The following is an 11,259-nucleotide window of genomic DNA, read 5'->3' on the forward strand; positions in this document are numbered from 1 at the left end:
ATACAAATCTGAAAGACATTTTATTAACACACCAACCTCTCTCCACTGCTCCACTAAACAAGTGGTTGTAATTGTAACATAAATTGGCACCAAATGCTCAGCAGGCCTTAAATCAGACTTCACAGACTCCCCGTCTGTCAGCCTCGAGGTCCTGTGAGGACCTGGGGACAGGGTTAGTGACTTGTCACCCTGGAAAGCCAGGCCCCTGCTCCAAGGCCTGGTTCCAGGCTGAACCAGAGCTTTAGCTCTGGCCTTCCTCTACAAGAGAGGCAGTCTGTAGCTGGCCTTTGGTGTCAGGGTGGGGAAGGCTCCAGGAAGGGCTCCAGAGTTGCCTCACAGGGGACCCCTTCCCCAGGCCTTTTAGAATCCAGGTCATCTATGGCACAGAGCTGCACACCATTCTGGGCCAGCCGAGCCCGCAGCGTGGGTGCCGTGAGGACGTGCAGCTCATGCAGCCGCTCCCAAGAACAAGAGAAAGCATCAGGACCCTCACCGCAGCCCCCGTCTGGAGGCACACTGGGGTATCCTGGATGTGCCATCAGTTCAGCAGTCAGGGCGCGGTCAGCAGGTATATCTTCCAGGGCCCGCGCCAGTGATGCCAAGACTCGGTGAACAGACATATGTCGACCACAAGTGCTCAGGCCCACAAAGGCATCGGTCCACCTGTGAGTGCCAGGATATTAGAGGTGTTGCCTAAGGGCCAGTAGGGCGAGGCAGAGGGTCAATCAGCAGGACAGCAGGTCAATTCCTAACTTCTTTTGTTTGAAAAAAAGGTCACATCTGGCCAAATGAACTCACTGGGATAATCGGGAACTCAGCAGGGTTGGATCGGGTAAGGGAGGGCGGTGCTCACCGCAGGCCGTGGCGGGAGAAGGGGCCCATGGCGGCCCGGGCGTCCAGCTCCACCGTACAGGCGAAGGCACGCGCTGGCGCTTCCAGCCACGCGCAGCTGCCCACGCCGCGTTCCACTGGTAGCCGTGTGAAGCGCACCCGGAACGACTGCAGAGCTTCTGCGAACACCTGACACACGCCTGCTTGAAAGGGTGGGCTCAGCATCGACCTCCCACCAACCCTGGAAAGAAGCCTCCCCCCAACCTGGGCTCTTCAATCCGCGTACCTGGGAGCACGTGCACGTGCTGGTGCCCGTCCACGTGCGTGGGGGACCTGCCCAACAACTCCCGGAAGCGGCTGAGTTGAGCTTCTAGTTCCTCCCGCACCTGGAGGGACACAGAGAACTTGAGCTTCTGGAAGCAGTCACAAAACGATGAGCTCCATCTTCTGCCACTGTGTAATAGTTCCAGCGTGTGAACCTATCCAGCGCCCGCGTTTGCTCCATTGATACTCTCTGGGCTGTACTTTGAGGATCTAAGTGAGTATCCTTCTGCAGCCACGCCTACGCACCTGGGGCAAAGCAACATCTCCAGCCGTTAAAGCCTCCCGAAATCCCATCTTCCCGAGAAAGAAGCCTTCCGGGCTGAGGAGCGACGAGGCGTGGTGGCGAGCCGGACCCACAGGACGGCCCTCAGTCAAGTTGGCGTGAAGGCCCGTGGGAATGCTGTGCCTGCGGGAGGAGCATGAGAGATACACTGGCTGCTATCGAGCGGGCAGCCCCTTAAACCCGCCCGGTCCTGCCAGGGGCCGACCTCACCTGCGGGCCAGCTCGGCCGCGCTCTCTGCCGCTGTGCCGTTCACCAGCAGTGACACGCTGGTCACAGTGCCTGCCAGGAAGGCCTCCACGATGCCCTTATCGCGCCGCGGGCAGTAACCAAAGTCATCAGCGGTGACAACCAGCCGCACACGGGGCCAAGCCATGGCTGCCAAACAAACGCTGGCTGGAGACCAGAGGAAAAGACCCCGCCTTTGAACGCTGCCGAGGCCCCACCCCGACGCTCACGCCTTAAAGCCCTTAAAGCGACTGCACGCCGCTATTGTTTTTGCCACCTAGAGAGGTCTCGGTGCGTCCTGTAAACGCCCGAATCAACTCAATGCAAATTTTTATTTTTATTTTTGCGTCTCTTTCTCTTCTTTCCCTCTCCTCTCTCCCCCTCCCCCACTCCTCTGCTGAGGCCGTACAAGGGCATAAGATCCTCTGGAACTGTAGTTAACGGATGGTTGTGATCCACCCTGTGAACACATGATGGGACCCGAACTCCAGTCCTTTTAAAGAGCAGTAAGCTCTCTTTACTAATGAGCTATCTCTAACTCTAAAAAAAAAAAAAAAAAAAAAAAAAAAAAAGAAAGAAAGAAAAAGAAAAAGAAAAAAAAAAGAAGAAGAAAGAAAGAAAGAAAACCAAGAGAAATACTCAAGAAAAATTACCCTTACTCTTCCCAGTGTTTACCATTGCTAAGTTTCTGGGCAGTACTGTCCTTCTTCTATGAAAAGAAACACCCCCCCTATTCTTCTCTATCACTTAGGGATAAGGCCAGGTTATTTCATTCTTGCAATGCTGCTTTTCTTTGTTTTTATGCAGTGCCTATGAGCCCTTATTAGGTGTTTTGCATTTGTTTCAAATAGTTTGTTCCTCAATGTTTCTAAGGGGAGGCTTTTTCTTACTACAAGTTCTAATTGATTTTTTTTCTTCCCGAGACAGGGTTTCTCTGTGTGGCGCTGGATGGCCTGGAACTCACTCTGTATTCCAGGCTGTCCTTCCATCTGCCTTTGCCTGGGCGTGTACCACTACTGCCTGGCCGTAAAAGCTCTACATAAGAAAACAATCGTGCAAACCTGTGACTACGCTGGCAAACCTGTGGCTACGCTGGAGAGAGCGTTGGTCCATTTTCACCCTGAGCTTCAGGCAACTTATACCTCCATCATCTCACTTTTGCTCTTTACCCAGTAAAGTTTTCTTACCCACGACTTACCAATAATCACCATGGTGACAGACAGTGTTTGCTTGGTAATGTGGCTGTCTTGATACTGTTTTGAAAGCCTTATGTATCCCACCCAGGCTGACTCACTATTCATTCAGGCAACTTCTGACCCTTTCGCACCCAACTCTTCAGTGTTGGCATTACTTACTGGTATGTGCCACCATGCCTGGTTTGAGTGGTGCAAGGAATTGAACACAAGACTTCATGCATGTTAGGCAAGCACTCTGGCAGCCTGTCTAGGTTTCTCTTGTAGAACCTGTGTTACTTGGGGTCAAGCCTGTGATACTGGTAATTTTGTTTCTGTTTCACAGCCAAGGCACGGAGAGATTCACCAGAGAAGTGGAAGCAGAACTTCTCTACTGGTTGGAGCCTTGTTCTGGTTCCATCCTGCCTGACCCTCTGGATCACAGGCAGAGGGGAAAGGGTACAGTTTAATCATTAACAGTACCTGATGATGCTTTGTAAGGGTTGGAGGCCTCAGAGAATCCTTCAGCCAAGTTCCTGGTGTAAACACTGCTGTGTCCAGTCATAGTGACTGTTGAACCATCAGGCGTCATCCAGCCACCGTGCCTCTCTAGGAGGCAGCTCTTGGAAATATCAGAGACCTTGAGGTCCTGGGCGCTGAAACCACAGATGGAGAAGAGGAAACTACTAAGCACTTATTGTATCAGAAACAGAGTCATTAGAGATTAGGGTGGGCTTTGATTCTTGCCCTAAATAAGTGCCTGCTGTTAGACAAGAAAGAAACAGCGTGACAGTGGAGGACAGGCTAGTCATAAATCTGTTGGGAATGAGGAGCTTCTAGGATGAAGGGGGAAAGAAAAAGGTACAGGTGAGTTTATATGGAGTTTCCATAAGGTGCAATGTGTAGTGAAAGAATATTTTATGTAGCTGGGTGGTGGTGCCGAACACCTTTAATCCTGGTGCTCAGGAGGTAAAGGCAGGCAGATCTCTGAGTTCAAGGCCAGCCTGGTCTACAGAGCGAGTTCTAGGACAGCCAGGGCTACACAGAGAAACCCTGTCTTGAAAAACATATATACTCACTTGTGGAAGGCTGCTCAGCTCAGTTTACAGACGAGCCGGTATTGAGGGGCTGAATCATATCAGCAAAAACAAAACCAAACAAAAACAAGGACAGTAACTGAAGCTAGGTCTGTGTGGAAAACCAGGACTCTTCACTGCTTCCAAAAAGAAAGTCTTGAGAAGGAAGATGCTGGTTAGTCTACACTGGATGAGAGAAAGAAGCCCTGGAAGGAAACCAGCAGAGTCGGAGGTCCAAATCTGTGCAGTGACCAGGGATGAGCTGAGGAAGGTGTTTGTGTCGTAAGTGGAAGCTGTAGCTTTCACGCTGAGGATTCAGCGTGATTCAGTGGGATTCAGCCCAGATTCAGACCTCTTGGCAGAGTAAATCAGACCTTTAAAATCCTCCCAAGCACTGTTTAGCTGGCTTGACAGAAAAATCCAGCCAGGTTGGGGAGGAGCCAACGTGGGCCCCACCCCCAACCATTGTGGGAAGATAATGAACGAGAGGCTAGATTCTGACCAATCAGAATGAAGTATGTAAATGAGCACCCTGGGATGCTGCGGGGGGGTGGGATTCCAGGGCACTGTGCGGTAGTCCTTAAAAGGGTGCTAACCCAGCGAATCCCGAGAAGCACAGAGGAGACTGGTGAGCAGGTTGGGGCTCCAGGGCGCCTCTGGTCTGTAAGAAGGAAGTTTGGACACCCCCAACCCCGTCCCAAACAATTGCAGACAGAAAGCAACACTTGGGACTGTCACAGATGCTTGGCAGATCCCAGCAGGGGAAGGATGGGGTGTCTGAAGGACAAAAGGTACAGGAGTGAGGGACCCATGGAGGCCTGGATATACCTTTTCTTCCCTTTCCCGCCCTATTCAGAGGAGTCTGCATCTGTGCTGAGAAAGGAAGCAAAAAGAAATTTAATTACCCATATTATGGCAAGGTACCACCACCACCACCACCACCACCACCACCACCACCACCACTCAGGATATCTGGCTGACGATGAAGGTGGTCACAACGCCTACATAGCTCGGGTAAGTATGTCCAGCTGACCTGACATTAGTGGCTGGGACACTTTCCACTACTTTCTCATTTCCAATCGATCTTGGTGTTACTTGGTGACACTGTTATTGTAGCTTTGACTTCCCTTAAGCCTGCTTGCTGAGCCCTGATCATTCTTTCACACCGCACTGTCCTTGGGCTCCAGGTAGTACTTGGGTTGGCTAGGAGCCCTGAGAAGGAGCATAGAGTCAGCTTGGGGACTCAAGGTAGAGAAGCAGGCTCAAGTCCTCAAGGTAGCATGGCAGAGAACGCAGTGCAGACTTGTGCTAGAGACAGGAAGAGGCGGGGAGGGAAGAAGGTTCTCACAATTGCCCTTTCATGCCATGAACACAGATTTCCATTTTCAGGCTCCCAGATAGCCCTAGCATATATGAAATATAGGCATTGGGGACCTTCAGGTCAACCTTAGTAGACCCCTATTTTGCAGAGAAATCCTGAAAAAGGGCTGCTCTGATCACTGTCACCCAGCCTGAAGGTAGCAGAGCTGGGGCTCAGACCTGACTTTTAATGTAATTCAGAGCTGGTAAGGTGGCTCAGTGAGCGAAGGCACTTGGCCTGAGTTCCATCCTCAAGATCCACATAAATACGAGAGAAACCAGTTACAACCAGTTGTCCTTTGACCTCCACATATACACTGAGGCACACATATACCCACACACGGACACACATACCCTCAATTAAATGTTAACAAAATTTAAATGCAGGTCAGTGGTTGAATTTTTGTAGAGCATGTTCAAGACCCTGGGTTCAACCCCCAGCACCAACAAACTAAAGGAAAAAGTTTCCCATTGCTCAATCTCATCCAGCCCCCAATAGCATCCTAGGGGGACTCCAGAGCTAGCCCCCCACCCCTTGCAGAGCATCCTGCCTGCTATGACAAGCCTGTCTATTCAGATGCAGCTGCCCAAGAAGCACCTGTTGCCAGAAAGGGGACCAACCCGCAAGTCTGGACATGTGCCACACCTACCATCAATGAACCGATACTCAGAGCACCAGGGCCAGCAGCAAAACCCTAGGCGCCCTCAGGCATTTGGCAGCTTCCTGGATTTCCTGACAGAGGGTCAGGTGCTGGACAGCTTGCAGACAGTAGTGGAGAAGGCAACAGAGCATTTGGCTGCCACAAAGACAGAGGCTGGAGTGCCACTGGTGGATGTACAAGACCCACTGGAGGTGCCAAGTGGTAGGCAGCAGACTCGAGCCAGGCCCAGCATCAACACTGTGCATCGGCACCGTGCTCGGCCTACGCTGTGTGCTGGGCACCCAAACAATTACCCATCTTGCTCCAGCTCCATGTCTGACTCCCACAGCAGTGTCACAGCTGGCTTGCTGGGCTCCCACAGCCACGACAGTGGCCCTGGTGGCCGAGGCATAGGCTCACTGCCACCTATGAGGGACAAACTCCTGCTTGAGAAAAACCTCAAGAGGCTACTGCGACTGGAGAACAAAGGGGTGAGACCTGTTGCCATGGTTAAGGCTAGCCTAGGGTGGGCCTGAGTTTAGGGCTAGGGTTAGACCTGGCTGGACACCTCAGCCTTCCTCTCTCTTTGCAGAAAGGCCTGAATCAATCCTGCTCCCAGAGGGATTCTCTACTGTGGGATTCACTGGGCAGCCAGACCAGCAGTCAGTGGACCCGGGAGCAGCCCCTGTCTTGGTTCTCTGGGCTTTGGGGCTCCAGCTCAGCCACCCCTGAAACATCAGAGTTGGGACTTGGAGAACAGGAGATGATTTTTCTCAAGGAAGAATTGAACAAGGAGATAAAGTCACTGCTGAACCAGCCAGCATCATTCAACCTGCCTGCGTATTGTTCACTCAGGGAGCCCCATCGTACCCTGGACTTCCTGGCTGAGCATCATCTCTTTCCTGCCCTGCAACGTGTAGTCAGCCAGGCTGTAGATAAGCTCAGCCATGCCTGCCGCCATGATGGCTTTCCCCTCTTCCCTGTTGCCTCAGAGCCCACCCCAATGATACCTGGGGACTCTGATCTTCTGCAGCAGAAGGCATCCATACCTACCAGCAGGGATGGGGAGGAGCCTTGTGATTCTCCCACCACAGCCTCCAGCCCTAAGACATCACGCAGGAAAAGCAAGGGCAGACAGGACTCCCCCTCCACGTCTAATGCCCAGATGGCTACCAGATTCAGGCTCAAGGTGACACCTGCACAAGTGTCTAATGTCCCTAGCCCCTCATTCCATTCCATGCAGGAGTCCCCTGACTCTGATCCTAAATTACAGAAATCGACTTTGGCCCCAAGATCCAATCATATATCTCCGCCTCAACATGGCTTGCACCTCACCCTCCCTGCCCCTGGTGTCAGAGTGGAGGTGGCCTCCTGCAAGGGCCATCTCAGGGGCCCTATCCAGCGTCATCTTGACTCTCGCAGCCCTCTTCCCTCCCATCTCCCTTTTCCTATGTTCTCCCTTTCTTTGGGAAAAAACTTCTCCCCTTCCTCTCCTACACCGTGTCCAGAGGTGGCCGCAAGAGTAGGACTGGAGGTCTTAGAGGGACATTTGCAGGAAAAGGGCTCCTTTTCCCACCACATCTAGTAGCCACTGTCACTGGTTGATGCCCGAGGACAAGACCTCCTGCCCTGCATTGCAGAAATATCCTGGGGTAGATATACAAGCTGCTGTTGATCAAGAAACCTAGTCTACACTGTCAAAGATTAATAAAGGCTATTTTTACCCTTCGATTTTTTTTTTCTGAGACAGGGTATCATGTAGTTCAGGATAATCTCTCAAATTCATGATATTCTTGCCTTTACTTCCCAAATGCTGGGATTACAAGCATGTATCACCATGCCTGCAACTTGGGTATTTTTAAAAATTATTGTTTGAACTATCCAAAACAGGGTTTCTCTGTGTAGCACTGGCTGTGCTGAAGCTTGCTCTGTAGACCAGACTGGCCTATGAACTCAGAGATCTCCTGCCTCTGCCTATCAAGTGCTGTGATTAAAGGTATGCCACCACCTCCTGGCTTTGTGAACCTGAGGCTCTCCCACATATCTTTTATGGACAGGAACCTTTGCCAAGAGCACCGCTCTGTATGTTAGGGTCAAGCTAGGTCAAGCTACCCTAGTCCACCTATGACTCTCTAGTTTTTCTGCTTAGTAAAGGGGACATTGGTCAGGAAATGTGTATGAAGACATAGGTGGCCTGACCCTTGGAGGTCCTGGACATCAGGGCTCAGATGTAATTCCTTCTGCACACAAGCTTGCAGGAGTACAGGCTGACCAGGCTGGGAGGTGCTCTAGACCTGACAGGTGAGGCATGTGGAATGAATGTTGTGGCAGAGCAGGTGTGACGGATCTATGTGATGTGTGTGGCTTCCTTGTCTGTAATGGAGAGGATTGGTATAGCTGCCAAGGAGGGTATAACTGTGCTTTCACAGGGCAGCAGGAGGGATGGCAGCAACAAGAGCTAAATGTCTCCTTTTTCCTCCTCGCCTGTTGCACAGAGCCCCAGCACCAAGTTGCCGAGGAAGAAGCCTCTGCCGTCCATCTCGTCTGTGTCTAGCTTGTCCTACATCTCTAACCCCTGGTTTGAGGAACTCACTAACTTTTTGATTGAGCAGGCAGTCTCCTTGCTTATCTGCAAGTACAAGTTTGAGGAGAGCCTCAATAAGCAGCTTGGCTTCGTCTCCTTTCCTATCACTGAGCTTCTCATGGACATCTTTTTGGGTTTCAAGAAGGTGAAGGGCACCCACATCCGTCTGTCCTCAGACATCAACTGGACCTGCCTTCTGCGCAAGTTGGAGGAAGCTGAGTTGGCACGGCAGGCCATACGCCGTGCCTCCAAGCCAGGAGCCTCCCAACCTAGTGCCTCCCGTGTTGGCACCTTGCGGCATAGCACAGAACCCCACTCTGTGCAACAGGAGCACGCTGGTAACACCAGTCAGGACCGGAGTGCAGAGTCCCGCTTCTCCCTCCGCCCTGAGTTGCCGATCCGACAGCTGCTCAGCCCTCGGGATCCTGGTACAGGCCAGGAACAGAGGCCCAGAAGCCCTTCAGAACCCAAGCTGTCTGCACTCTCCAATGCTGGTATTGACTCCATATCCTCCAAGTCCAAGGAAATAATAAATATTGAAGAGGGCGTGGAAAGTGAGGAGCAGGAAGAGGAGGAGGAGGAAGACGAAGAGCAGGAAGAAGAGGACAGAGGAAGTGTGGAAGATGAAATCAAGGATCCTTCTGAGGGTGAGCTCACCCCCACTAGTCTGCCTGAGCCTGAATTGGAGGACTTAATCAATGAGTTCACTGTAATAAGCCCCAATGACTCCCCATGAGACCCCTGTAAGCCACACAGAGTATTCCATTCCTTGCCTCCTCCTGCCCTATCCCAGTAGCTGGCCCCCCAGCCAGCCCCTGTCCTGAGTAAGGGTCAGGCAACCAAGTGCTCAGCAAGAGCTCTGCTAATGTTATCAAAGGACCCAGAATAAAATGGGAATAAATTACATGTTGATGGACACAGCTGTCTGGTCCTGCCTGGTGTGTTATCCTCTCATGCACCTGGAAACCTACCCTTGAACAGCACCTTTAGGGTGAGCCAGCCCTGATGTTACACAAACTTTTCTTTGTGATACAAAACACATGGCACTAATGACACATGAAAAGAATAATTTTTACCAAGGTCTAACTTGGTGAGCCAATGATTTTATTGGGTTTACAGGAGAATGGATGAGTGGTTACTTACAGGAGTGTGTGACCCCCAAACAGCTCCACCACCAAAAAGTCTTACCCCAGTTTGCACACTGATGTCACCACAGGTGCATAGATGGACCCCCTCCTCCCATGTAGGCTGGAGCTCTTCCACACTATAGACTCTAATAGAATGGTTCTCAACCTTAATACTACGGCCCTACACCATATGCTGTGATGACCCCCATCATAAAATTATTTGTGTTGCTATTTCATAACTAATTTTGCTACTGTTATGAATCATAATGTAAATATCTAATATTCAGATGGTCTTAGACAACCCCTGTGAAAGGGTCATTCAACCCTCCAAAAGGGTCATGATCCATGGGTTAAGAACTGTTGTTCTAGCATTTTCAACTGGGAAAGGAGTAGCTGTTTTTACCAGATGAAAGTCCCCTCCACTTCTGTGAGGGGGTGTCAGCGGGCCTTATACACTGCCACAGCTGCTCTGAGGAAGACAATAATGGCTGCTATGCTTAGAGGACAGTGTTCTACAACACCTGGTTGACAATTTCCAGAGCTGCAGTTACTTCCTGCCTTTTCTGGCTTTTCAAGCCTTTTCAGGATTCCTAGGTGTCTCATTGTAGTTGGTGTGAGAGAGAGGGGTTCATCTCATAAGTTCTGTGACTCTAGAGGTCCCTGACTAATACACACTATTTATGATTAATCAGTGTGTATAAATATTAGCAATTGTGGCATCCTCCCAGATGTTTACTACCTGAGGCTGCTTACCTACAAAAACCTCCTACCCAGACTGTCCCATCCTTCCTGCTCTGTGTACATAATAAACATGCTTAGGTTCCCAGCTGTGGCAGATAGAGAACCCCACATGACCCCAGCTTCATTGTATGTGTGTCTGTATGTCTGTCCTTTCTTCATTCCTTTGGTACCCTTGTAGGATTCAGGGATTATGCTGGCCTGCCCCTGTCTCCTGGCAGAATGCACTCAGGCAGTACCCTGGTCAGCCCAGGGTTCCACGAATATTTGTCTGTGGGTAGGTGTAAAGAACTCTTTAAAAGTCAGACCCTACTTCTGCTCTCTTTTGCTTTCTCTTCTCTCTCTCTCTCTCTCTCTCTCTCTCTCTCTCTCTCTCTCTCTCCTCTCCTGTTCTTGGTGCTTCTATGTTTCTTCCCTTCCCCCTCACTCCCCTTTCTAAATAAACTCCTCATTCAAGCTCTATCTGCCTGGCGTGCTATTCCCTCTGCCTTGGTCACCCTCACATGCTATGGTCCCTTACCTTGGGACCCCCACGCGGGACCACCACCCTCTCCTTCTCCAGTTTCATTCCTATAACTGTAACAAAAGAACAACAACCCTGACCTGCACCTTTCTGGTAGTTGCAATGTCTGCTTTGGCGGCAGTGGCGGCGTGGAGGGTGTTTTACTTCAGTTGGGGTAGCTTCCTTCTTGCTTTGAAGTGCTGCTCCAACCTCATCTTGAAGCTATGGAAGAATTCAGCCACACTCTCCTGACACTTGCAAGGCTCTTTTTCTTTGTGCTCTCTAATTCCTGAGACTGAGTTTTCATGCCAGGGCATATGGTAGCTGTTGGTTGGCCATGTTGTGGGTTGGAGGCTTCAGGATCAACATAACTGTCAAGCTACAGTTCTTGGTTGG

General features: G+C 50.9%; 2 protein-coding genes across 2 annotated transcripts; one reads left to right on the plus strand and one right to left on the minus strand.

Moving 5' to 3' along the window:
• Positions 1–3: 3 nt before the first annotated feature.
• Positions 4–3,450, minus strand: Ydjc (YdjC chitooligosaccharide deacetylase homolog). Its single transcript, XM_051191110.1, has 6 exons — positions 3,320–3,450; positions 1,649–1,832; positions 1,402–1,561; positions 1,118–1,217; positions 854–1,031; positions 4–663 (listed from the first exon to the last, which is right to left on the minus strand). The coding sequence occupies exons 1-6, from the start codon at positions 3,426–3,428 to the stop codon at positions 294–296; spliced, it is 1,101 nt and encodes a 366-aa protein (XP_051047067.1). The 5' UTR covers positions 3,429–3,450; the 3' UTR covers positions 4–293.
• A 1,341-nt stretch (positions 3,451–4,791) lies between these two features.
• Ccdc116 (coiled-coil domain containing 116) lies at positions 4,792–9,416 on the plus strand. The gene is made up of 4 exons (XM_051191111.1): positions 4,792–4,926; positions 5,849–6,403; positions 6,505–7,101; positions 8,408–9,416. The coding sequence occupies exons 1-4, from the start codon at positions 4,825–4,827 to the stop codon at positions 9,230–9,232; spliced, it is 2,079 nt and encodes a 692-aa protein (XP_051047068.1). The 5' UTR covers positions 4,792–4,824; the 3' UTR covers positions 9,233–9,416.
• The last annotated feature ends 1,843 nt before the right edge of the window (positions 9,417–11,259 follow it).

The sequence above is a fragment of the Phodopus roborovskii genome, unplaced genomic scaffold, assembly GCF_943737965.1.
Source record: "Phodopus roborovskii unplaced genomic scaffold, PHOROB, whole genome shotgun sequence".
Lineage (NCBI taxonomy): Eukaryota > Metazoa > Chordata > Mammalia > Rodentia > Cricetidae > Phodopus > Phodopus roborovskii.